The 26,959-nt window shown below is 39.9% G+C and overlaps 1 protein-coding gene across 1 annotated transcript in view; it reads right to left on the reverse strand.

Annotated features, from left to right (window-relative positions):
- The window catches only part of hcn4 (hyperpolarization activated cyclic nucleotide-gated potassium channel 4), a gene marked incomplete at both ends in the record, with an annotated part of 57,664 nt that overhangs the window by 14,468 nt on the left and 16,237 nt on the right, over window positions 1–26,959 (reverse strand). Inside the window, 3 exons of the mRNA XM_079178376.1 lie at window positions 10,033–10,251; window positions 13,300–13,461; window positions 24,655–25,078. Coding sequence (XP_079034502.1) covers window positions 10,033–10,251; window positions 13,300–13,461; window positions 24,655–25,078 — 805 coding nt within the window. The remainder of the gene's footprint in view (window positions 1–10,032; window positions 10,252–13,299; window positions 13,462–24,654; window positions 25,079–26,959) is intronic.

The raw sequence follows: 26,959 nt of genomic DNA on the forward strand, positions 1-26,959 counted from the left end.
TGTGTGTGTGTGTGTGTGTGTAATTAGATGTTTCTGTGTGTATATGCATGTGATAGGTTAAAAATCATACATTGCAACTAAATAATGCTAAGAAAATTAGAAATACGTTTTTGTTAATATTTATATTATGTTAAAAAGCATACAAATGTAGAAAATGACAATAGACATGACAATCTGTAGGTGTTATGTGTTGCAATTAGTAACAAACAAAGCCCTCAGGCTCCTCAAAGACCACATACACCAAAACAATTAACAATGTGTCTCCACCCTCCAGGCTTCATGTTCGTTGTTAAAAATGAAAGTATTAAAATGTGTTAGATGGCCTTTCATTATTTTACAGCATAGGAAGCAGAGATGCAGATCAAAGTAGACTGAGAGCACCTCAGGAATAATACCAGGTAGAACCCTTGACCCTCAGTGAGAGAGAAGAGAGAGAAAAAAGAATAAGAACTTAACCATTCATGGGGCAATGCTGGAGGTGCTCTTTGATCACCATTTCCACAGTGCCAGTAGCCTTACCACTCAACGACATGGCTGATCTCAGATGTCTCCCTCTTTGTTATTCCACTCTACTACCCTAATCACCACTTTTCTTGTAGAAGATCATCAAAAGGCCATTCTTTTGGAAATATAGCACAGTAAATGACGGCAGCGGTCTCATGCAAGTCATATTGTTTGTAGTGATAGCAGAAAAGCTGTCAGGGTTCCTGAAAATCAAGAGATGTGATTAGAGTTGGAAAGAAACACATATGAGGGTTAGATTCCACAGTTAGCACACTTTGGAATGAGTCTGATCAGAGGCCCACTGACACCCTGCTGTGTTTGTAACACAATTGTTCTCTATTGTTACCCTTATTTTTGCCAAATTGTGATATATTTTAGTTGTGTTTGACCTGTGCCTTTTGAGTCCCTCACAGACAAAGAAAACAGTCTGGAGTTAGTCTGTGCATATAGATGACACAGCTCCCTTGTTGGTGACCAGTTTACTGTAAAGTGTTTTGATGCCCCAGCTTGTTATGATTTGTAATGCCTTGTTAGGTGTACAAAGATAATCATAAACACTAAGTAATACATATACCTGCAAGTGCAAGGGAATATTGTGTGGATATGGAAACACATGCACACACAGCCTATAACAAGAAATGCTGCAGATAAAGCAGATTAGTTGAACAATCATATTGTATGTCCAACATAAAGAAATTACTCATCTGATATTATTAAAATATCTTTTCACCTCGTCAAGTGAATGATTTGACAATATATATGTGCCGATGCCGTGTAAAATCGAATACTTGCAGAGGCAATAATAAGATGTGGAAAGGAACTTATATATATCCAGTCTCATGTACGTATGTGGAGAGATGGATGGGGGTAAGGGTTTGAGTTTTTATCCACACAATCCCTTTGGCATAAAATTGAGCATTTACTGATCTGATGATGAAATAGAATCATCGCACAGAGAAGAACTTTCACTCCCCTACTCCAAGAGACAGACAGCTCTAGAAAACAATCACAGACTCCAGTCCTATTGGCTGCAGACTAGTGCAGCGAAGATGGCTTGTCTGCGTGGAACACCAGGGTGAAGATGACAGGTGTAACCCACATTCGGCATCTTGTCTAATGTCTTAATGTCTCCTGCATTAGACATGCCCCAGCATGGCACTCTGTTTCAAAGGCGTGGATTATCATCTCCTTCAGAACGTCTTTCCTTTTTTTACATTCATAAAAAAAAAAAACATTTATCCTCAGCTTTGCAGCATTTTACAATTTGATTCTCCCAGCATGAAAGGGCATTAGGCAAGTGAACAAATACAAGATAATGTCTTATTTGTTATATCGCGATGAGTACAACTGCACTACATACAGTGCCTCAGTCAAAGGCATTTTATATTTACTTATCACTGCTGAGTCTGAGAAGAGGAGCTGACAGGGATGTAAAGACACCGACCGCGTTGGGACGGCTCTCTCCTGATGCTGCTGTGGGCTGATAAAACCCCCTGTGATGGCAAAATATCTTATTTCTGCACAGCTGCCATCACACTGTCACCAGGAAGATCCCTGCTCTACTTGGCTAAATCAAATCATAGTCAGCATTATGGAGGCAACCATTCCAGCATCAGCCACCCTCCCTGCACTCTGAAAAACAAGGGGTTCAGGCTGCAGGGGGGCTGTTGAAAATGTAGGAGTAGCTGATGAGATCCTCAGGATTGATTCTCTCTTCCTTTCCGTTTTGCTTTAGTTTGACATTTGGGATTATACACTAAATGGTTAGATTAAAAGATACATACCCCTTTCATATCTGTATAGTATCCACAAGCAGACCGTTAGCTCACCAAAGGGGGAAACAGCTAGTCTGGCTTTGTCCAAAGGTAACTAAATTAGCTTACAAGCACGTCCAAAACTCAGTCAACAGAGACTCCACTTGCCAGGCAATAAGGGCAACCTCATGGGGATAACAAGACTAGAGGGCAGGAAAAAGTTACAATGGTGGGGGTTGAGCCTACTAGCTTCCAGTCTTGGCAATATTATAGAAGACGCATACTCGGCCCACTGAGCTATACAGAATTGTATCTTCATGCTATTTCATTTCACAAATCCTTAGTTTTGATCTCTCTTCACTTGGCCATTCTTTGGTTCCCATTCATTTTCTTTTTCTTTCTGTCCCTCTACTCCTATATCATGCTATTTATTTTTCCCCCAATTCCCTTTTCTCGCACGCAGCTCTACAAACAGATGCAAATTTTTCCAAAATAAATATGAATAATTCATTTCCCAACAGAGATGTCAGCCACTTAATTATACTTTCTAAACATTTATTTTTCTCCACTGTTCTGTCTCCTACTCTATAACCTTGTGTTGCATGGTCGAAAGGTCTGGGTCATACAATAAGGCTAACTGAAGTCTTTGATATTTGAACCCACAAATGTATGCAGGAAAAAATAACAAACCACTTTATAGCGAATGCTCCACCTGCTTTGTATGTGTTGGAGGACAGCTTAGTCTTGTGCATGGGAATGTGCATGAGAAGCCATTTATATATTGTAGTAAGTATCAAGCTAATGGGATACAGGTGGTTTCATAAAATGACAGCCACCACCTGTATGTATCATATCACAGACTGAAATGTCTAAACTATTGGATGCATTGCCATTAAATTGTAAACAGAGATTCAAGGTGCCCAGAGGATGAAGCCTAAAACTCGGGTGATCGCCTGACTTTTCCTGTAGAGCCACTATGAGGTTCACATTTACGGTTTTTGGTGTCAATGTCTTCACAACTATTAGATTGATTGCAATGAAAAGGTTGGGACCAATCCTGATACTCAACCTAATTTTGTGTTCAGAGCTAAGTAGCAAATGTTAGCATGTAAATAAGAGAACTAAGAGAACATGATAAATGCTATACCTGCTTAACATCACCATGTTAGCACTGTCATTGTGAGCATAGCAATTAGCTTAAATCACCTCTGTGCCTAAGTATAGCCTCACAGAGCTGCTACTGGAGAATGGCTGTTGACTCTTTATTTCATTGCATGAAGTCTGCAATAAAACCTTCTTCCTTATGGCATAAATGCAATATATGCTCTTCTAGAGGCCTCAGAGCACATCTTGATTTTCCCCTGAAGATCACTAGAAAAAGCACACGTGGGAATGGCCAGCAACATACCCAACATCAGCAATCCATATGTAGGCTAACCAAGACTGCCAAAACATAGGCAAGGAAGGAAGTATGTACCATGTATTGATTATTTAGTGCTGTATTATTTAGTGATGTAATTAGGCCAAAGTTAGTTAAGAGGGTGTTGCATCCTAGCCTAGTTAAGCAAGGATATTCCCTTGCTCTTCACAAACACCATGTTGCTACTGCATATCTAATGAAATGATTTATGTCTGTTGAAATGACAACCTTGACATGAATACTGCAGATACTGCAGAAAGCAAACATTTACCATGATATTAAATATAGAGAATACTGACATTGGTTGCACTTTTGATTTGATTTTGGTTATACTATTATATTAGCTCTAGGGCATGTCAACAGTCCTGGACTCAGCAGTGAAAGTTGTGTGGCAGACAGGGAGGAAAAGGGAATGTAACAGGGTTTAGATGAATGTCATCAGTCAGGTCCAGAATAATGAGAACGTCTCTCACTGTAAGGCAGAATCAGACTTAAGCTCCTCAACATGTTGACAGCTGTATCCTTGGGCAGATTGTATGCGTAAAGCATGACTAACCTCTACAAGGCCACACAAAGTTATTGGTATTGTTGGATGAAATACATCCTCTTTTAAACTGGGGTTTTAAAGGCCTTCAAAATTAATCAACACAGACATGACTGAGTAAATAAATTAGCTTGAATAAGGAAACACTAGCATTGCATGTTTTACTAGTTCCCTGCTAGCATTAATACATTTATTCCACTCTTGGAAAGAAAGAAAGAAATCTATAAGTGCAAATATAGTCGCCCTCTGATGACTATTTACTGTATTTCCAAAGGTCTTGATTGGGGATTGAAGTGGGGGAACAAAAGATCTCTAGAGCCTCTTCACCCACAAATAATCAGCTTCGGGCCTCTTATTAACTATTCCCCAAAGAGCTGTGTTTAATTGCCATGTGTTAATTAGAGACTTAAAGGGGAGGGGCTGCAGCACCCAATTGCCATTTCTTTTAAAGCCATTTGGGACTGGCATGCCACAACACGCAGCTCATAGTCCCTCCTGGGCATCCCTGATTTCATCTCTACCAACAACAAACAGAACATCACTCAGTTATCCAACGCTTAACATTATTAATAATATACTATTAAACACCTAAGAGGAGAAATGCTCAAAAGTATCAGAGGGTTTCTATAAAGAAAGTAAGACTAAATGAATCACAAGTCACCTACAAATGAATGAGATCATCTCTTTTGTTTAGTGTCCCTATCCCCATCTCTCTATGCATTTCCACCGTAGAGGGCCTTAGTGACAGATAAGCAGCGGCTTACAGAGAGCTGGAGTGGCAGGCATATCCTGTATGCACAGTCACATGTGCAGCCATCTTGTGCCCCCAATCTGGAGAGATGTAATTCTCTTTGTGTGATAATGGCTCTAAACATGTCTGAGACAAGAGGAAGGAATCCTTGGGGGAATTTGGCAGATGCTTAACCCATTCTAGCTCGCAATGTTTTAAACTAACTGCTCGCTGGTAGGGATGAGAGACCCCAATAGTTTATTGAATAATACTATTACTGGGGTATTATAATGCTACAGGAGTCTGAACTACTATAACATACTAAAAAGTATTGTACTATTGTGTATTACAGTGTAATTCTACCAGCGTAACATTCTACTCCTGAAGTGACAGTTACATACCAAATTAATGTGGTTACAGATAATTACTCAAAAATAAAGATTAAATCACTGCCGCAGCTCAAATCTGTTGTCATATATAACTAAAATATATCAAATGCTTAAACAATTTGAATAATAACCACTTAGTCAATTTTACATAGTTATATAACAACAAATGCTTATTTTTTTAATGACATATTTGCTGCTTTATCTATTTATTGTCATTGTGAATTGAATACATTTGGATTTTAGACTGTTATTTGGACAAAACAATCAAGGTTAAAGAAGGGATATAATACCTATTTTACCATTTCATAGATTCATATTTGATTTGAAAAATAATTAACATAAAATTGATAGTGAAAATCAATGTCATATCACCACTTGGTACAATTGAACTCAACTTAACTAGCAAAGAATACAGACTTTAAAGAACGATACCACAGCGTGTACTTGAAAATGTAACTAAAATACTATGGCTAGAGCACTCAGCACCTCTAGCACATGGGAGTCACTGAGTAGAAAAAGGAGTGCTTCGGAAAATCTAATACCATGTCCAGCTTCAGTCTGTCTCTATTACATTCACATCTGATATGGACCCAACCTAACCCATGCAGTCAGATACATCTGCAACAAATTGAGTTGCAAACAGGTGGAAAATGCACCTACTTTAATATTCTGCACCAACAGTCTTGTGTTTACACACAGCAAAAGACGGGCATAGTGAAGATGAATCTAATAAAGCAATTCCTCATCTCAGTGTGAGCCACATTTCAAACCCTAGTATTTAGTGTGATTGTTGGAATCTCTTCTTTGTGTAACAGTTAACAGGCTGCCTGATTCCAATTTAAGAGCTCATTTAAGTCTGCTTGCTAGCTTCTGAGAGCCCGGGAATTTATCACATGGTGCCACATTGTAATAGAATTCTATTCAGAAAAGATTATACCAAGGCTTTCTGATGATAATTTCCACCATCTTCGAGGGCAAAGCTTTTTTTTTCTCTCCCTACTTTCCTATTTCCCGTCTGTATTCTTCTGAGATTCCTTAATAGACGGATTTTCTTCATAGAATTCCCCCAGAAGGGGAGTTACATTTAAATGTAACCGTTACCTGGACATTACCTCTGCATGCCAACTTCACGGCTGACATACAGATGATACACGTCTTGTGTATCATGTGTGCGAGAGCTCCATGCTCTACTTTTTGCAGCTCATTTACAGCGTATAAATACAGAGCCGGTGTCAAATCAAACCAGTGTGAGGCATTTCAATGTGGCGAAGGGTGGTGCTGCACGGCTCAACGTTGATCTGCTTTATGAGTTATTTTTAACAGAAGTCAGTATCTACCCTCCATACGACTGTGAAAGTAATTTGCATTGTTGCCCATTGGCTGTTAACTGCTTGCAGGTCAAATGCCATTCACAAGGCAACTGTAATACAGTTCCATGGTAGCTAAGCTATGTTTATCAATAGTGGCAACCACTTTTGATCTTTGTAATTACTGTGTGATAAGCACAACTATCGAAACACATGCCAGTGACTTATGGGGCTGCATAGCGTTGCAGATAAGTCACAATTCATGCTACTTCACAGAGTGGGGGTGTATGCAAATTATGCAGTTTTGTAAAGTTGCTGACAGCGTCTTTGGAATATCAACATGGGCATATTTGGCTTCCCAACACAAAAACTCCAAACTGCAAACTATAGAGATCCATCTCAGCTTGCCAATGGAAAAGAGACCAGCATTAACTAATATTCATGTCACAGTCTGTAATCTGCCACATCAGCTGCGATGTTGTTCAGAAACAATCAAAGGCATGTGGGACCGAGATGAAAAATGCATTTTATGGCAGAGCTTTAGTTTAACATGCTTTTGAGATTTGAAAGTGTTTTCCTCTTACTTTTCATGACAAACAAAAACAATCACTTTGTGCAAACCCGTTTTATATAATGCATTACAAATACACACTGCTTTTGATGAGCATTAAAGCCTCTCAGTGTCCTTGTACTGTACCCACTCTGAGACTTTTGTGTTTTGTGAGTTCAATACAGTCATAATAATGCCCCGACAAGAGATTATTATAAACATATATACTATTATTTAAAGTACCCACCATGCATTATGCAAATATCTAACAATTTGTATTTATTTTTTCTTTGAAGAGTGTCTCAATGTATTTCAAAGCAGATTCATGTTTTTTTGTTATGCAGAGTGCCTTGATACATCATTCATTTCACCCAATATGCATCACTCTTTTTAAAGATGTGTACCTGGTATATGCTGCTGTGGATTTGTATCACTGTTTGTTATCATCATGTATCTTATTGTATTGTCATGGTAATCATATTACCATTCAGATATTGTGTATGGTTTTTGAATGGTCTATTAACAGTAAGCCAACCTGCAAAGTACAAATGCCCTTCCATCACATCTTAGGCTGCTTCAAGAGATGACTGTTTGCTTTAAGAGGTGGCTATTTGAGATGTTACACAGAGCCCCTGCATCTCAGTTTAACTAATGAGACAGCGTAAAATCACAGGTGTGTATTATAACTTTGTGCACGATGGCTGCTGTGTTGTTGGTGTCTGGCAGATTTATCTCGGGGCTGAGTCCCAGTAGAGAGGAACAGCTGCTCCTGTCATGGCCGCCCAATGAAAACAGCCACCTGCCTTCTTAAAACTCCAGGGATTGACCAATGGATTGTCCACTTCTTGAGTGCACGGATTATGGTATTAGTCTGACACGGAAAAGCAGAGTGAAATCTCCGGGAAGCAGATCCCATTGTCACACAACCGATGCGAGGGCCAATGACAAAAAGGTTTATGTCTTTGAAGGAACTAACCCTGATAAGCAGGGAGGAGGAGGGGCAATAGTATAGTAGAAATTACTACTATCCGGCTTCCACAGCCAAATGCGCACGTAGTGACAGTGCACCCAGAGAGCGCCTTATCACTGAGGCATGTGGAAAGATAAATGAGAGAATTTGCACTCTTAAAAATTAATTGCAGTCTGCAGTAATAACCTTTTTGCAGGCAGGCACCGTGGGAAGCTGTGCGAGCACAGTGGAGCCTTTTTAGCTCACTGGGGGATTCTTAAGGCGCCTTAGGGGGTGATCCCAGAAACGGCTGCAAATGGCTTTGGTACCACATGCTGACTAGTGCTGAGACAGGCCAGCTGTTCAGTCTACTTGGCAGCAAGGCATCTCTAAAGCAGAGCAGCAGACGCGTGGAGAGTGCTGAGCGGGGAGATGGTTTGCTTCCCTTTCATTAAACAGCTACTCAGATCAGCAGGATTAGTCATGTGTCACATGTTTTACTTTTGGGATTTTTCACCTTTTTAGCTGGTTAGAATCTGGTTGAAAACAAATCTCTTTGTTACTTACCCCAAGATTAGTGAGGTGTTAATTTATCCTGTACGCCTTTTCTCCTTTTGAAGATGTAGTAACACACACCTATCATGTCAACTAATCTGTTGCTCTGCTTGTCTGCCTGCAACTTTTTCTCTGCCCTCTTTCACTCCCACTCTCCCTTTTTTCATTTGGGTGGGGTCTCTGGAGCCTCTGCCTCCATTCCCTGGAAGTCGTCCTCTCCCGTCTTCTCATCGCCACAGACAGTAGGCAATGTGGCAGCTCAGCTCATTATCGCCCACACTGCGCAAACAGAGGGCACGGCACTGTGGAACATGGCTTGGCCTTCACAGCCAACTGTCAGGGGTTTTCCGTTCCCTGAACTGGGGAGGGTGGGGTTCTGGTCACTAAGAACCACTGCAAAAACCTGTCCAGCCGAAGATAAAAAAGTCTGGTTGCAGGAGCAAAGGAGGATGTGGACATCTTGCTCAGTATGCCCTAATATCTAGCATTAGTGCTTTCTGTGTTTGTTGCTGATCTAAGAAGACCATGTATTTAGAAAATTAAGTATTTCTTCTTCCTTCACAGAGACAAAAACACTGTACTGCGTGAGGTGAAAGGCAATACAGCTAAAACCCTTCGCACCGTATTGCTGCAGTCTACTTCAAAACAAATCTTCCTCACAGTCAAAACTCTAAACATGCAGACATGATATACATATTTTTATATGAAGGGTGACTTGCACTTTCCCAGAACACGCCTGGGAATCATCACATTTTTAAGTTGTTTTCAGTATCAAAGTAATACAGTGAGAGTTGTCTGGATATACATTGGAAACAGAAACTTCTAACAGCTAATTTGGCATACTTCCAATAGTGCCAAATTTAATAAAACATAGGCTAAAAAAGCTGTATAGCTGTATAGCTCACAGCTAACTGACCTTCTACATGGCAACATTATGCTTCTTCTTTACATCTTCAAAAGCATTATAGGATGTGTAATGTTTTATGTTGTTTTTATCAACAATTTCTTTGACCTTGGAGTAGACACGGCAGTTGTCTCATTTTTGTCTATGAGGGGGCTCTACAATGTCAGACTCTGAAAACCCCTGGTTTAGAGGACTGATGATGTTTGTTTTCCCTTTTTGGAAGAGTGAGAATGGAACACCTAGATGTCTGTGTGGTTGCACAAACACCAAGGAAAATCAATATGGGGGTGAACTGCTGCATTGAAAGACAAAATGAAACAAAGCTTTAAGACAAGGACGATCCAACATCCTGCCTTACCACCACTGTCCTCTCTTCAAAATAAATCGAGGCAGCACAGCTGTAAGCAACACGTCATCTTGACTCACCTTCTCCTGGTACTGCCGTCGAGATGAGTCCAGTGATTGGATTAGCGCGGTGGCGTGGCCCACAAACATGGCGTAGCAGGTAGCACCCACAATCATGCTGAGGATGGTCAGCCACACGTCTGTCATGCCCACCGGGGGGTACATGCCATACCCAATACACAGCATGTGGCTCATAGCTTTGAAAAGTGCGTAGGAGTACTGCTGTCCCCATGTGTCATTCTGTATGAAACAGAGGAGATGAGGTGAGTTAGGGTGAGAACACTTTATCTTTTCATCTTGCTCACTCTCTCACTCTCTCTCTTAATGGTGTTGATGGCACATTAAAGGTCAATGAGCACCCTGACAGCTCACACACATACACGCACGCATTCAATTACTTAAGACAAAACTAATGGCAGACGTCCACTTCAGACTGCCTTGGTTCAATACAGAGCAGCTGGCAGGGTAAAACATACTTTTCAATCTGCAAACATTTAGAGCAAGCCGCAGACATTTGGGCAAAAGCCTAAAACAGAGCCCCGAGAATGGGGGGATGGAGCGTGAGACACTAGAGGTTTGCATGACAGAAAGTAGGTCAGCTATTTAAAAAAAAAATGTGATTTCTCTTCGAGTTTTCTCATTTGTAGATAAATTGCCCCTTTTCCTTTAGATCCCGATAGTAGTTTATGGCGAATCAATATCAACTCTCTCCTGGGGGTGACATGTCCAAATTGCGTTCAAACTCATTTCCACAGCAGAAAAGCTGAGAGAGATAGCAATTGTATTCGTGCCCTATTGAAAAGGTAAGGAGCGATGACCCAGCAAGATAATGGGACAGCTACTGTAAAAGAAGACAAAAAATGTCTCCTAATGATTATAATCAGAGCCAACCCAACCGTGACTGAGTCAATACAAACTCTTTGTCTAGGAGGTAATGCGAGCCAAACATGAGGAGCTTTTCATCAGAGAGGTGCCTGCCCTCGAGGCTTGAATTAATTCAGAAAGATATATTTGTTATTTCGTCACTTTAAGAGCTATTCTTCGACGTAATACAAATAATTAGACAGTGTTTACTGTGGGAAACAAAACAATCTCCATTTTGATGTTAATGAGAGGCTACATCCCTCACATGGGATTTTAACCTGAGTACATTATGAGTGTCTCATATCTCAGGGCCTCTGCACTCCTAGATGCAAAGTGGTTTGTGGGTGTAGAAATCTGAGGAGGCAGCCAGTGCAACCTCTTTGGAAGTTTTGGAAACATGTCTCTGAGCTGTAACAACATGAGGGGTAAGAAATGCCTTGATGTAGTTCAGTCAGAACTGCATGAAATCACTTGAGTCCATATTCCAGAGTTGCTGAGATGAAGGTATAAACATTTAGGAAATGAAAGACTACATTATCACGTTTTAATGGGAGTAAGTAAAGTTAAAGTAAAGCTTTTGTTCAGAGTAACAGCAATATTTGTCTGAAAATGTAAACATATAAAAGGACTATTTTTTTTGGGGGGGAGGCAAATTATCATATTGCTTTGCAGGATTTCTTTGTTGTGGTTTTATTCATTTCTGCACCTGCAATGTGTTTAAGGTTCGTTTTAAGATTCATACAAACGATCATATCCTTGTTTTCACTGCTGCAGAAAAAGCTTTAATGATGAACCACAATTTACATCAGGCTGCCTGACAGCTCAGCTTTATGTAATTTAATATAATCCTCTTGCAACTTGGCTTTATGCATATTGAATCATATTAAAAATGCATCTTTTATTGTGGTGAAGGGAATATAACAAAAAAAATGGATGTGGGATACAGTCACGGTTTGGATTTCACCACATGCAACATAGAACTCTGAATGCATTTTGTTTTAATCCACATTATTCCATACAATTAAAAAAAACAAGGAGGATGGTCAAGGGTTGTTCAACGAGGCTGCTGGTTTGATACCCAGTACCAACGCTGTCCCTGAACAGGACCACCTTCACCTGAGTGTGTGTATTGGACAGGTATGAAAACAAGCTAAAATTAGTTAACGTGGGTAACATCTCATGGGACAGTGGTTTGCAACATCTGTCGTTTCTTATGATTAAATATAACAAGTGAGCTTGTCAGGGAGGCAGTGAGGCATGATGAACCAAATGCATCATACCTCGAGCGATGCAACTACTCATGTGACATCTGTTCTGCCACGGAGAGCTGAACACACAGCTGACTAGTGCTGGTATGTGTGTACCTCAATGTTGGCCTCCTTGAATTTGTTGCCACAGTTTAATCTGTCATCTTTCCGGTAATAAATGAAGTGTTCCATATTTGACTTGAATTACTCAATTACTTTAAACAAGTAATTTCTGCCTGTATAATGAATATAAAATTCTGATAATGACGTTATAACACAACGGGAATTGTGACAGAGAACAGCTGTGACCATTCGATGGATACTAAGCAGCTAAATGCACTAAACTGACTGAGGCTAACCTGTTGATTGAAAACGTTGCCAATAAACCTACAATCCAGGAAGCTTTTATTCCACCATGTGGACATCTTTTTCTTTTTCTCTGAAATTAGTTGCCAACTACACAAAAGCCCAAACATTGCCCTATTGGCACTTACATTGAATTTTGTATTGATAAGCCATCAGTTAGGGAACACTCTTGTCAGCTGCAATCCTTAAGGGTTAAATATATGTTGATTTATTGGTAGGTTGTACTGAAAAGAGAAGCATTCACTGATGTCAGATCAATCCCTATTGAGGTCCCCAACACAAAACCTGACAATAACTCTGATATATCATGCTAATTTAGCATGAGAGCCATCAGCTGCGGGTGATTCAGAGTCACACATCAGGTGTGACACAATCCGCTTCCATAAGCAAATAAAAGATAACTCTATTATGAGTCGGCTTTAACGGAGACTCTACTACAGCAGCTGTTTTAACAATACAGCAAAATTAAAGCACAGCGGGAGTGCTCACTGGAAACTGTCAATATTCAACCAGTATTGTCCAATATCTGACCTGATAAAATCAATGATTCCTGCATAGCCTCAGTGTCTCTCTCCTTTCACAATATGGACAGATGTTGGGAGCTCCAAATAAATGAAAAATAATCAGCAAATTGAATAAATGTGTGCAAACGTAGCAGATAAATATATTAAAATTACGGATGCGCGAGGCAATCTTTCCCAGGATGCTAAAGGGTTTTAGTACAATAATTACTAAAGCTGACAGATGAGATAAGACAGGGCATAATCGTCCTCCAGCAGGCATCGGGACTCGATGCAGGAGAAGCACTCACCACCATCTTATTTTTGGACACCCAACAGTCGGCGGGGAAGTCTTGCAGCATGGGCACCAGGAACTGCAGGCATCCGTCCCAGTGACACAGCAGCAGCATCATGCCGATCAGGTTGACTATCCTCACCATGGCGCTGGCTAGGTCATAGGTCATGTGGAAGATCTGAGGATTGGGAGAGGAAGTAACCAGGAAACGGGTTAGGGTAGGACGATTTAACACGCTGATGGTCAAATCTCTGATAATTCTGCACACACACACACACACGCGTCCTCAACAGAGCTTGTCTTCCTCCAAAATCAGTTGAATGACTTTTGGGTCTATTCTTTGATCACATCATGCACAAGGAATTAGACAACAATGTACTAGCCTGTCTAAACCATAGTGTTTTCAATTGCACACAGATGAGCTGGTGGATGCAGATGTTGCTGTTCTGAGAGCAGTCCACTGGGGATGGTCAGCAGACTGGGACCAGAGCTTTATCTCCCCTGGTGCTGAAGCGCTCTTATCATCAGCCACTCAGCCAAACACAATAATGGTACAAGGGTAGAGGTGGCTGCACTCCTGGGGTGGGAGCGTTCACAGGCTGCGTTTGTTAATCCTAATGATGAATATACTCATAAGGCGCTCGAGGACTTCTGGGCTGGTGTAGACTTTAATGGCCTCAAACATTCAAGCCTCTTAATCCCATTGAAGACCACGGTGTGCACTGCGAACTGCTCCACTCCTTATTAAAATCCACTCAGAGCCTTTTAAGAGCTTGTGACTGAGGGGATATTTCATCTGCACTTTGTTGTTCAGCAGTAGGTGAGGGTGTAGAGGAAGATGAAGAGATCCACATATTTGTCGCCCAACATTCCATCTTAGTCCTTGTTCCTAAAGCACTGGGCTTGTTTATTTTTCTGTTTCCATCCGAACGCATAGAAATGTGAGTACGCATCTGTGTAGTATTTCTGTGTGCGTGTTAAGAAGAAGGCTGGCAGGGATCAGTGTGGTGTTTGTCTGGGACAGTGTGGGTGCTGCTGCACCATCGAATCACATCAATTTAGCTCCGTCAACAGGCCAGCATGAAGCCAGAGGTATGCCCGGGAAAATGTGCTCGGGCTAGGAGGGGAGCCAGGCTCTCTCAGAGTGGATGGACACATCCCCACTCACGCACTCTCTGTCTGTCCACACATACACACACACACACTGAAACTCAACATGTCTCTCTACCACTCCGCCCCTTCCCTTCTTTCTTTGGGCTCTTGTTCAAAATGTTTACCCTTAAGCAATTTAACATCACCTAAGCTGAATCATTCGCTTAGCTGCATCTTTTCTTGCTCAACCCACCAAATCCCCCTAATTTTCTACACTTCTGTTCACAGCTGCTCGACAAATGTGAGCTATTGTTTTGTTTTTTTAAGAGCCTTTAAACACAGTGATAAATAATGTTTGTTATCTATTAAGCAATGTTGTGTGATGTCAAATTTCCTGCTGGAGGCGTAATGGCAATCTATAACATTAAAGTGTTAAATTCACTCTGTGGCGAATGAATAAATCACGAGGTACCCATTTCCATTTCCCACATTTTCACTTTTCATTTATGAAATCGTATTTTCAGACAGGAAAAGGAAGCTTTATAAAACACAGGCTGCTTTTAAATCTATAGAACATTTCTATGGAAGATGTGTATGCCAAAACAGCAATTCCTGGGACACTAAGGATTGACAAAGATATAAAGCATTCAAGTGCACAGTGTATTGTTTACATTTTAAATTATTATTTTTAAATTAGTCATTTGACATTTTATCATAATTACCATTGCAATATTACACATACTCTCAGGCTCTCTGCAAGAGGAAGCTGAATATTGTGTATCTGTATACCTAATGTTACACAAGCAGGATATTTAGGTGTAAGGGGGAGATATAAAATGTCAAATGACCTCATGGATTTGTTTCATTCCAAATCTGTTTTGTATATAGGAAAGCCTGTCAAACAGTTTGACAACAGTTTAAATTCTTCTGTGGCTCTGGGAGTCTGAGGTTGTGTCCGAAATCACTCACGACTCACCAGTGGACTCTATAGTGAGTTTGCCATTTTGTAGTGCTATATGGTGAGAGTTATTATACCCTTTATAGTGGACTCAAAATATCCCACAATTCATTGTAAAGTAGAGTACAAGTGACTGTCAAATCAGGCAATATATACCATCATGCATCAGTCACGACTGAGACAAAGCCACAATTTTTGTCACAAAGATAATATAATTAATGTGAGCAGAGCAGTGCATCCCAACACAATTGTTTACAAATGACTTTGTATTTATTAAGTTATTGCCCCCACATTGACAGCGACAGCCGATACCGCTTTACTTCTCCGTTCTTACCCTTTACAATAAAAAACAACTGAGGTTACCGTTGAATGTGACAATCATTAAAATAAAAACATTTTAATAAATATATTCGTAGTTACATCTTATATTAGATAAAGTGGTAACGGCACAACACAAGTATTGTAACCCTAACCCTAACCCTAACCCTAACCCACTAGCGAATTTTGGGAAATGGCTCTTTCTATGGAGCATTGAATGGTCTACTGTCTTTAGTGTGTTATAGACTGTCCCATCCAATTGTGTAGGTTGTCCTTGAAAATGTCAATATACTGAATACTACTGCATTCTCTACAGTGTCAGCATATTTCTGAGGCAGGATGAATTCCTTTCAATACCTTGAGGCTTAGCCTGAATGACTCATTACTGTTCAACAATAACTCCTGGTACATTCTTACTGTAGCTGTGCTCTAAAAAGACCTCTGGCACTTAACCACCGAGTGGAGAATAAAGCCTATGTGAACTGTCATGAGTAATACCATGCAAATCCCCAGTTTGTAACCCAAAGTGTACTTTCACTGGAGGAAGGTGATTCCCATATCTCTCTCCACCGCTGTAATCAATTCAAATACACCCATGCCAAGCAGGAACAGGCTTTCCAGTTATAAAAAAAATGTTCCCAAGATTGGTTCTGTGAGAAGGTTGTTAAAGGATCATTATTCTGAGGCAAAACATGAGATGTCTGTAATTTTTTACCTTTTGTGAATTAATAAAAGGCTACAAGCAGCAGGACGTCTGTGCTCTGCGTAATTTAACATGTACTATAAAAATGATAGATATACAGTTTTTTAACCATGAATGTGTATTCACGCACTGTTTGCATACACACCATTTCACAACATGGCTTACATGGAGGTTGATGGATTGCTGACCACTTTCTTTTAATTGATAAGGACACAGAGTGAGCATGGCAGTATTAACATCAGCATAAACAAGAGAGCTTTGATTGATGAGGGCACGGAGATGCAACACAAAAGCTTGTTGTTGCTCTCACTACCCTCATTAGGCCTCTCCACAAGAGAAGGCATGGTGATATCTGCTTGGCTTTTTTTAAATCAAAAACATGGGTCAGATCACATAACCTATAGTAAGTCAATGCTAATGTTGTAATTTCATAAATGCAACTATTGAAATAGCAGTTACAAGGTTGTATGCACTTTGAATTTAAGGGTGTATTTTAAAAAAAAACATTTTAACCTCAGTTACAAGGCAAACAAATTAAAGAAATTAAAATGAAACTGATTCTACTGCTGCTACCAGCACTACTGTTGCTACAAATACTGTATCCTAATGTACAGTTTTACACATAAATGCAGCTAAAATAAATGTGAACACAAATTGACTTTTGCTATACTACGACTACCAATGGAAGAGATAAACCAAAAGGTATTCACAGACAAAAAAAAGCAGTAAATAACAACACAAAATCAAAACAGGGGTAAAAACAGTGGTAAAAATAGGGTTACGCGCTAAAGTCATAAAGTAATCTGTGTCCTTGTGGGCCAGCGATCAGGCCCACACAGGCACAGAGTGGGTGAAGGCAGCTGCAGAATCATCTCAAACAGATGGAGTAAGAAGAGTGTGATCCAGGTGAGAGAATAGATGCATATGTCCCATGGTGCTGATGGTAGCTGCCCAGACACATTTGATGTAGCACTATACCGAGGCATCTGGTGTTTGCTGCTCGCGCTGCTAATGATGATGAATGTTTGGCATGATGGCGACCCGACACATAAGAGAAAGCTAAATTCTTCACTCATATTGTTATTTTCTGATGTCATATTGCTGACTGATCCTCAACACATGTCCTGTCTACCTGAAAAACATTTTGGATTGGTTTCACATGGTTCAATGATTAAGATAAATTGTACAATTAAGAGTTCTGAAGCAGTTGGATTATTTATTTTTTACAGAGTTTTATAATTTGTTTTTTATTGAATTCTGTATATATGCCGTACATTACTCTGCTCTTCACTGCTTTTTGCATTTCTGGTTGGATGCTAAACTGCATTGTGTTGTCTCAGTACCTGTACTCTGTGCAGTGACAATCAAGTTGAATCTTTTGTTGTAGTGCAGTCCAAACATCATGAACAGAACAGCTCTCCTTTTAAAGAGTTTATTATCGTGTTCAATGCTCAAATAAAATCATGTAATTTCTGAGTTTTAAAGATTCAGCACCCACACACAGTGTAGCTCAATGTTTTGATCATCTGCTTGTGCTACGAGGACGTGGTTTGAAGACTGTAGAAGTAGTACTAATTTAATAAATTTACAGCACTGTATTACACTACATATAGTGTGTAAATGGCCACATGCTGCATCTTCCAGTTTTTGAGCGAGACTAATTTTCCTTTGCTGAGTAACAACGTTTATCAGCTCAATCAATCCAACATGTACCAGAGTTATTTTTAATCATCTCACATGATGGCAGATTCTGGGAGCAGGATGTGGGCAAGGGTTAGATTTCTCACTATAAGCACCTTGACCAAAATGTCACGCTCATGCATGCTGCCATGGTGGATGAAGCACATGTGGAGAATGATAAGTAGGCCTGGGAGTGTACCACTGGGAACACCCTTCCATCATCTGTCTAAACAGGCCTGGAGGGCTCGGATCACAAAAAACACTCTAACTCTGCTCCCTACAAAGACGCGCCAATGGGTTTCTGGAGAATTACACATATTTTGTGTAATAGTTTAGGCAAATCCACTGTGGGTATTGATATCACACAAGGCTCATTCAGAACATTGAGGACCTGTCACTATTGCTGGCAAGCCTCATTGTGCACTCAATAATAGCCCATCAAATATATTCTTCCTTCTTTTCTTATCTCTGAAAAACCAGTCCTTTTTGCTAAGGTAATGGGTCAGTGAGTGGGTGGCGGGTTAGTTGATTTACCTTATTTAAATATTTTTGTATAGATTTACTGGCTGGAAATTAAAGGCATTGGAATTCTCTGGACCCACGGGCGCAGCCACATGGCTGACTTCTTTCAAAGCACCCGAGTATTTTACTGACGTATGCTTTTGTTTCTCCCTAACTGCAGCACACAGCAGGCAGAGTCATAGATCTTAACAATTCAAGATGCTAATATTAATAGAGATAGACGATCTGCCACCTTGAAATAAATAAACACAGGTGGTGTTGCATAGCTCCGAACACCTTAATTAAGTCATTCGCTTCACACCTTACTATAAAATATCCTCTTCTTTGCCTTTTCATCTCATTCACGCTAAAAGCAATGTTTCCTGGGTCGGCCAGTCGAGACTGTTATGTTGTAGGCATCAGGCACGATAGTAGGAAGCCCTCAGAGCTTAGTCATTAGTGCACTGCCTTGAATCTGATTTAACAGGATGACTAATCTCATCCAAGTCACTGATTCGTCAACAGGAGACAACTCCAATGAGGAGAATATCCGGTCGCAGTCTTATTTTTATCCCAGTGACAAGAGGACGCTGACAAGAGGGAGACAGGGGAGACGCCATAACGGCAGTCTGCTCTGTGCGTGTGTGATGGATATCTGCACACCATGTGGAATGCCATTATGCATGACAGTGTCATCACTGGCGTATAGCCACAACCACCATCATCTCCTGGTTTGTAAACAGCATTCTGCCAACATGGCTGTTACAAAAATTAAAAAAAAATGTGGAAATGGAAGCAATCAGCTAATTTATAACAGCTGTGATAAAAAAAGGAAATAAAAAAAGAGCATTGATGGAGATTCATGAGCTGGTGGGGGATCCGGGTATTGCTTAAGTTCTGCAAAAGGATACTGATGGTGTTAGTGGTGTTTGGATTACAGTCTTTGAGGAGGTGAAGATGATATGATTGCAGTTTCAGACGTCACTTTACGTGCTGGAATGTCCTGGGAGAATTCTGTGCTTTGTAAATAAATAAACAATAAAATATTGTGAAGACACACTGGTACACATAATTTACATTATTTAAGGAACAAACTGTTCACTGTCAGACAACGTAAATGTAACATCCCAAAATTCAGAGTCAGTCAAGAAGAATTGCGTAAAATACTTCTCTCCACATATTACTATACAAAGAGGATTAGCGGTAAATCATTTCAAATCATCCTAAACATTTACAGGAGGTGCATCATAATCCTTGAGGTAGTCAATATGTACAATATTTATTTTATAAAATATAAATATACTTAAATCCAATGGGGGAAGAAATACTCAGATCTTCTACTTTAGTATCAATTCCACATTTATTTTATTCTATTTTTTAATTTAAGTATTAGCATCTAAATATTCTTAAAGTAAAAGTACTTATTAAGAATGTCTCATTTAAAAATACATAATGTATAGTTGGATTATAATTATTGATGCGTTAATGTACAATTTAACGTCACAGCTGGTGTAAAGGTAGCTAATTGTAATATACAAGTTTTTGCAAGCTGAACGTACAATAATAGATACAAAGTAATAGCTTATTCATATATTTGAAAAAAACACTTAATTGAGCTGTAGTTAGTTTGATGACAATTTATAAAAGAATGTAGTCCTGCTTTGATCTCAAATCCCCACTGGTGTCTTCTGGGAAGTCCCACTGGAGCAGTTTAAGGGTCAAGCATCACGCTCAAGGACACAACAATTTGCGGTTATGTGCCAAAATGTCTGAGCTTCAGCCAACTAGCACAGTATGTTCTCTTTAAAGACATGCATTTATAGTCCATGCCAACAAATGCACACACTCACGTGCAGAAAAAAAACACTTGTCATTGATACTTTGATTTTGTGAATCTATTTTTAATAACTTCAAGACAGACAGTTGTGTGCACATCCCTAAAATCGTTGCCGACCCCCTTTAGGCACTTCACGTTTAATGCTTTTGAGCTCTCTTTTTTTAGTAGTACATTTACCATTGTTTTATTCATTTCTCATGTTCTGAATTCCTAAAAATCTTTATTCACCGCAGAGAGTACATGAGAAAAGATTCTAATTTTGAATTTGTTCCCCACAGTATCACTCTACGAGGCATTAAACCATGCAGTACAGTTCACTGAGCTGTATTCAACACTTCCCGGAAGAAGTGTCCTCTGTGTGACTTCTTAAGGAGGAAACGAAACTCAAACAATAACACTCCAAATGAATTTGTGTCGGACTATTTATAGCTTGCAGATACTTGTGAAATATGAGTAAGGAAGAAAAATCAGCTTTTCTTTTTGGAGGACATCACGACATCAAATGTCTGCAGCTTCTGCAATGTGATGTCAGAGAAGTGCACCTTATCTCAGCGCCATATTTAGAATGGCAAGCTGAATGGCACAGTTGCACAGTTGTCACGGATGACGAGGATCCTGCCTCAAGTCTGTGAAAACTAGGTATAGTAGAAAATAGTATTTATAGTATAAAAGCAAGACATTTCCCTCTCAAAGCCAACACGTCCCAACTTGTCAAATACAGCAGCTTGGTCAGTGACCCTACGCTCTTAGTACCCCTACAGCGTCAGTTTCATCTCGTTACATACACTGTCTTCTCAAAATTAACTATCGTGTTCACTGGTAACAAGTTGGTTAGGTTTAGGCAACAAAACTACTTCTTTAGGAAAAGATTGTGGTTTAGGTTACAGTCAGAACTTTACTTCAAGTATGTCAACATTGACATTTGGTTTCACATGGGACACAAACACCTGTCTCCTGGGTGAATGTCCTGTCTTCTTTGAACAGTCTGTCTACCCCAACCTCCTCCCTACGAGGACGTTTTTGCTCTTTATACTATGCCACCAGATTTCCTCATAGCTTGAAGCTTAGAGCTACTGACCAAGTTGTCGTATTTGACAATTTAGAAATGAGAATGTGCTACCCAAGCTCGATATGCCGACGAATAGACCAATGTTGGGCCAGTGTGAAGTGTTCCCAAAATATTCAAATGGCGATGAGATACATACACGCTGTCTGAAGTGTCGCTGTCAATAGGAAAAGTCAAAAAGTCAGTCAGGTGGTGAGATCTTGGCGACAAGTTATTCTGCACTGACAGATGACATTTCTGTGAGGTTTCATCAGGAGTACTCTTGCGCTGAGGCAAAGCTGGCCTTTCACTCTGTCTGCCAAACTAGCATTCATCAGCAAACCTCATACACACACACGCACACACACACACACACACACACACACAGGCATAAAAAATGTAAATGGCAGCTGGCTCTGTGCATGTGATGTCCCCTCTCTTCGTCGTATTGTATCCGTGGTTTGCAGATGCTGCAGTCATCACTGCGCTGCAAAGTCCTTGCAATTATATTGGTGACAAAAATATGATTTATTGCTTTGTTTTCTTCTCACCTTACTATCTTCCTTTCTTTCTAACACAGAGGACTAGTCTGGGGTGGTGGTCGATTACAACCAAACAACAGCATCTATAAGCTAATCCAATGGGCTATACTGATTTTTAATGTCCTTTTCCTTCCTTTTAGTTCCCTCCGCCATTTCTCCCTCTCTCCTCTCCTTCCTTTGTTGCCTCATTGCACTGGCTGAACACGTGACAGCTCACTGTCAGTGTGTCCACCCTATTCAAATGAGGGCTGGCCTCAACTGCGTGTATCTCTGCCTTCATTTTAGGCTCAGAAGTACAGCAGCCGGCATTCATGGAGGCACAAGGTGGCAAAGGGATTCTCCCCCATGATTCATCTGAACTTTTCCTCTCTTTGAAATGGCATCACAGAGGCCTTGCATGATTAATGTCGCCACACTTACACTGTTCTACACAGAGTGCCGGCTGAATATTTGAAAACCAGGAGCTTTTAAGAATGCCCGAAGGTACGTCTGCGAATATTGTAGTTTGGTTGGCTATCAGTTTGCTAATCAACCTTTTCAATTGTCCATGTAATGTCATAGATTTAGGTGAACACACCCACCGACTAGACTAACTGAGTGGCACTGCATTTTGACAACAGTGTGCAATAGGCTTATTGAAGGGTATCAATATTGTATTGTGTATATGTGAAATTAGAGCAATAGTAGTCCACACAGCCGAGCCAAGGATCTCATTTCTGAAAAAGTTCTTGATTTAATTCATTGTTCCATGATTACTTTAAAGTTTGCTGGTATTTGTCCAATACGAACCCAAATTATGTGTACTTGTGTGCCTTTCATTTTTAAAATCTAAGGGCTCCAATCAGTGATGGCACAAAGAGAGACATAACACATATAAGTCTGTTTGGTCTCCAAACTACATCAAATCACAAGTGAGAAGTGATACCGGGAAAGGCGCATGACAGGAGTTCTTTCCTCCATTCCACACCCATCCATTGAAAAAATTGATGTTTGCAAAAAGCTAGCAATCCAAGTCGTTTGTGTGCTGATTTGCAGCGGAAAAAAAACAAGGAAGAAAGAGAAAAGAATATGGAGGAGAGAATTGTTAAAGAGACACAGGTAGCATGATTGTTTCTTCTGCAAAGAGAGTTGGAGGTAAATAGATAAATAAATAACAATAACCCTAACCCTAAATAATAACCCAACTTCCATTGATATTTCCCTTGTCCCGTGTCTTGCATTCTCATTGGCTTTGGGGCGTTGCTGCTGTCATTGCCTGTCAAAACAAATTTTTACACTACAGGATTTGGACTTGCAGACAGGTCCAGATATTTAACCTGCTATATAACTCACCGGCATCTGCAAAGCATTGGCACATCTCTTAGATTGCGTCTTTGAAAATTCACACAGAGCAATCGTCGCTGATGGTAGCAAGTGCCATTTTGCTTCTGATTTTGAGAACAAAAATGTAATTCATCATCTATTATCAACGAGAATAATGCAACAGCACAGCAACAACATCTTATTTATTTCCTTGATGCAAAATGAAAAAAGTAATTCAGTGATCAGGTGAACTGTATCCGGGGACAAACATCTACACTGGGCAATAAATAAGATGTATGGATTCCTTACATTCAGTGCAAAACCCATCTGTTAAATGGCCTCTTGGCCTCGAGGTAAACAACCTGACAGGTAACTGAAAATGTTGCATTGATCCCTGACATCAAAAACAGTATAAATTGCAGAAAAGCAATATAACATCTGTTGTCCATGCACGCATCTTGTGTCAAAGTACTCTTTATCAACACTAACCCTGAACTAAAGCTCCCACCCTGCACCGCCCATTGCCTCAAAGAAACACTAGTTTGTCTGGGGCTTTGATTATTTTTAGAGAGGATATGTGGAATGACAAACAGCAGTTCATTATAAAGCACTGAGCCTCTAAGAAGTAGTCTGACTCGTGGGTAGCATTTATTAAATTATCCCGTGTTTTCACATATATTGTGACTGACCAACAGAGCAGCCCTGACTGTCACATATTATCCTCTAGTAGAGTGTCTTCTTGTTGACTCCATGCTGAGACTCTGATGCTTCACTTTGCACCTTTTACCTCTGAGACTAAACAACAAGATCCATCCAGTGAGAGCAATGGGAACTTTTCTAATTATTGCCACAATCATAATCATGCTAGTATCGCAGCGATGCCTCTCAGTGCTCTGTGGTCCCGTTGCTAGCTGGATGGGCTCACACAGGGAAAATGCTAATCAACATCCGGCCTCATTAACTTATCGGTGACTGGGGTACAGCAAAAGGGCCTCTTCACTCCTTTCAAGGGTGGATGTAATCAGAAGCAGCATCTATCCATATTTCCTTCTCAAGGGAAAGGGAAAGGTATACATCTCCGTAAACATACTCACAGTAACTCCTCAGCATGGGAAAACCATTTGGATTATAATCAGATTCAAGAAGTGAAGCCCAAAGTGTTTGACTAGTTTCATCAAATAGTATGATTGTATGAATGTCAATCATTGAGATTTCCATTGCATTTTCTCTGAATCTGTCTTTTTTGTTCTCTGTGTGAATCCACTTGTAGATATCAAGGGAATCCAGTTTGCCAAGGCCAAATTAAAAAGCAGGCATCACATACATCATACAGGAAAGTGGCCAACGTTCAGCGCAACTATACAATAAAACACATTATGGTGCAATTTCCTACCTCTTCCCACTGGTGGATGTAGCGAATGAGTCTTGAGAGACGCAGGAGCCGCAGCAAGCTGAGAATCTTTGTGAAGCGGACAATCCGCAAGGCGCGCGCTGTCTTGTAGAAATCCGAATCGATGCGCGTCTCCACAATGAGGAAGATGTAGTCCACAGGGATGGAGGAGATGAAGTCCACCACAAACCAACTCCGCAAGTACTTGATCTTGATCTGTTGCGGATCCAGGATGATCTCTGTGTTGTCCTCCTTGACGATACCAGTCCTGAAATTGAGGACCAGATCCATGAGGAAGAAGGTATCGGAGACCACGTTGAACACAATCCAGGGTGGCGTGTGCTCATCCTTGAAGAATGTGATGCCCACGGGGATGATGATGAGGTTGCCCACCATCAGCAGCAGCATGGTCAAGTCCCAATAAAACCTTATTGCAAATAGAAATGTAGAAAGACAGAGATGGGATGGTAGAAGAGAGTCAGAACATACCAAAATGATCTCGCTAACTCTTATTAAAATCCTTTTGGAGGGTAACACTAATCTTCTGTGTGCTTTAAAACTCATTCTATATGGACTGTATGATATACAAACTGTATGTATATCTCTTTGCATCATGAAGTATATACACTACCGCTCAATGTTTGGGGTCGTCTGTCACAAAAGCTTGATTTGTTACAGTCAGATGGCTGAGAGGACTACTACTCGTACTTTGAGGTTGTAGAAAGACCTATTTTCAAATAGATGTTATTTTGTATCAACTACTTGCAAAAAAAGTCATGCTTTGTAAATGAAGAAGAAAATGCTGTACATTGTTCATTGTTCAACCAGACTGACAATTGAGAGGGTGGAAAGAAACAAAGATCCCTCTGAGAAACAGTTGAATAAGAATAGCAGAAATTGCCTGTCATTGCTGAAAGAAACAGGAAGCTAAGTATCAAAATGTGTGCAGATTTAAATAGGAACAAGGTCCTGTCCACCAAGGTCAAGTAGACAAAATCAATCATGGGGTATTTGGAGGAAACATGGTAAGAACTGTATTCTCGCCTGGCATGTAACACTTATTTTGGGGCCAAAACTATTTCAAATGTAAGTAATACATTTATTGTCTGATTTATAGTCTTTTTGTCTCTATTGAAATGGTCATTGTTGAAGGAAAGAAGAAAAACATCAATATAAATATATACAATACAAAACGTTTGAGCGGCAGTGTATTATAGTAAAACACAGCTTGTGGCAAAACACATTCCAAGGGAGAGTTGCCATTTTTTCATGGCTTAAAAAAAAACGATGTGACATGGACTATTCTTAGACTCATCATCCAAAACACAGTTAGAAATACATAAAAAGAAAGAATTCATTTGTAAATGTTAACCGAGTAATGTCTTATTACTGTTACATTTATGTGTAACGTCTATAGTATAGTTTTTTCACAAAGGACATTGACATTTCACAGTGGGAAAATTGTTAATAAACTAATGATGGCTGAATGCCATTTATCTGTTTCAGCATCAGTGTATTGTTCATCATGGTTCAATTAGTTTTTGTCCCTGTAGTGAGATAGGTCACTCCTAAGCCACTTCCATTTTCAGCTCCGGAAAAAAAACAAAGGTTAATTGCTTTTTCCAAAATTATTTTTTACCATTTGCCCAAGTTGCTAGATTCACTAGCACGACGTGACATTTTACTGGGCAATCAGCCACTACTTATTGTTGAGCCCTGGCATGCTGGCTCACTGACATGGCTTACTGAGACACCTGAATAGAACAGAGTCATCAATGTTATTAATAACATGTGCTTTTCCTATTAAGAAAAATGAAATGCTTGATGTGGAAGCTATTTGTGTTTGTACTGTAAATCACAACTCAAAGGTCAATGAGGGTTAAATGTTAATTACAACAGTATTGATTTCATGGTTGATTCACAGTATTGCAGTAAATAACAAAGGCTTTAAAATGAACTGCTGCTTTGCAGGATGACACAATCTGATCCAAAAGGTCCTTGGGCCCATGTCATTTCAAGTTGATTAAAATGTACCTATCAGTACAAATACATAACCTGGCACATTCCTTCCTCATGAGATTCCTTTTGTTTGTTTTTTCTTTTCTTTGCTTTGTTGGAGGTTTATAGTTCATCATTTTATTTAGGATTATTTAGATCTAAAATTGCCTTTTCTCTTCAAAGTCCTTTGAGATATGCTTGTGATAAAGCGACAACTCCATGTAGTTTTACCCTTATGATGTACCTTGCTACTACAATCAATGTCCCTCGTTGCTATAAAGGAAACTTGATCATTTAAATGGTGCAGACT

This window comes from Pholis gunnellus (genome assembly GCF_910591455.1).
Source record: "Pholis gunnellus genome assembly, chromosome: 1".
NCBI classification, from domain to species: domain Eukaryota; kingdom Metazoa; phylum Chordata; class Actinopteri; order Perciformes; family Pholidae; genus Pholis; species Pholis gunnellus.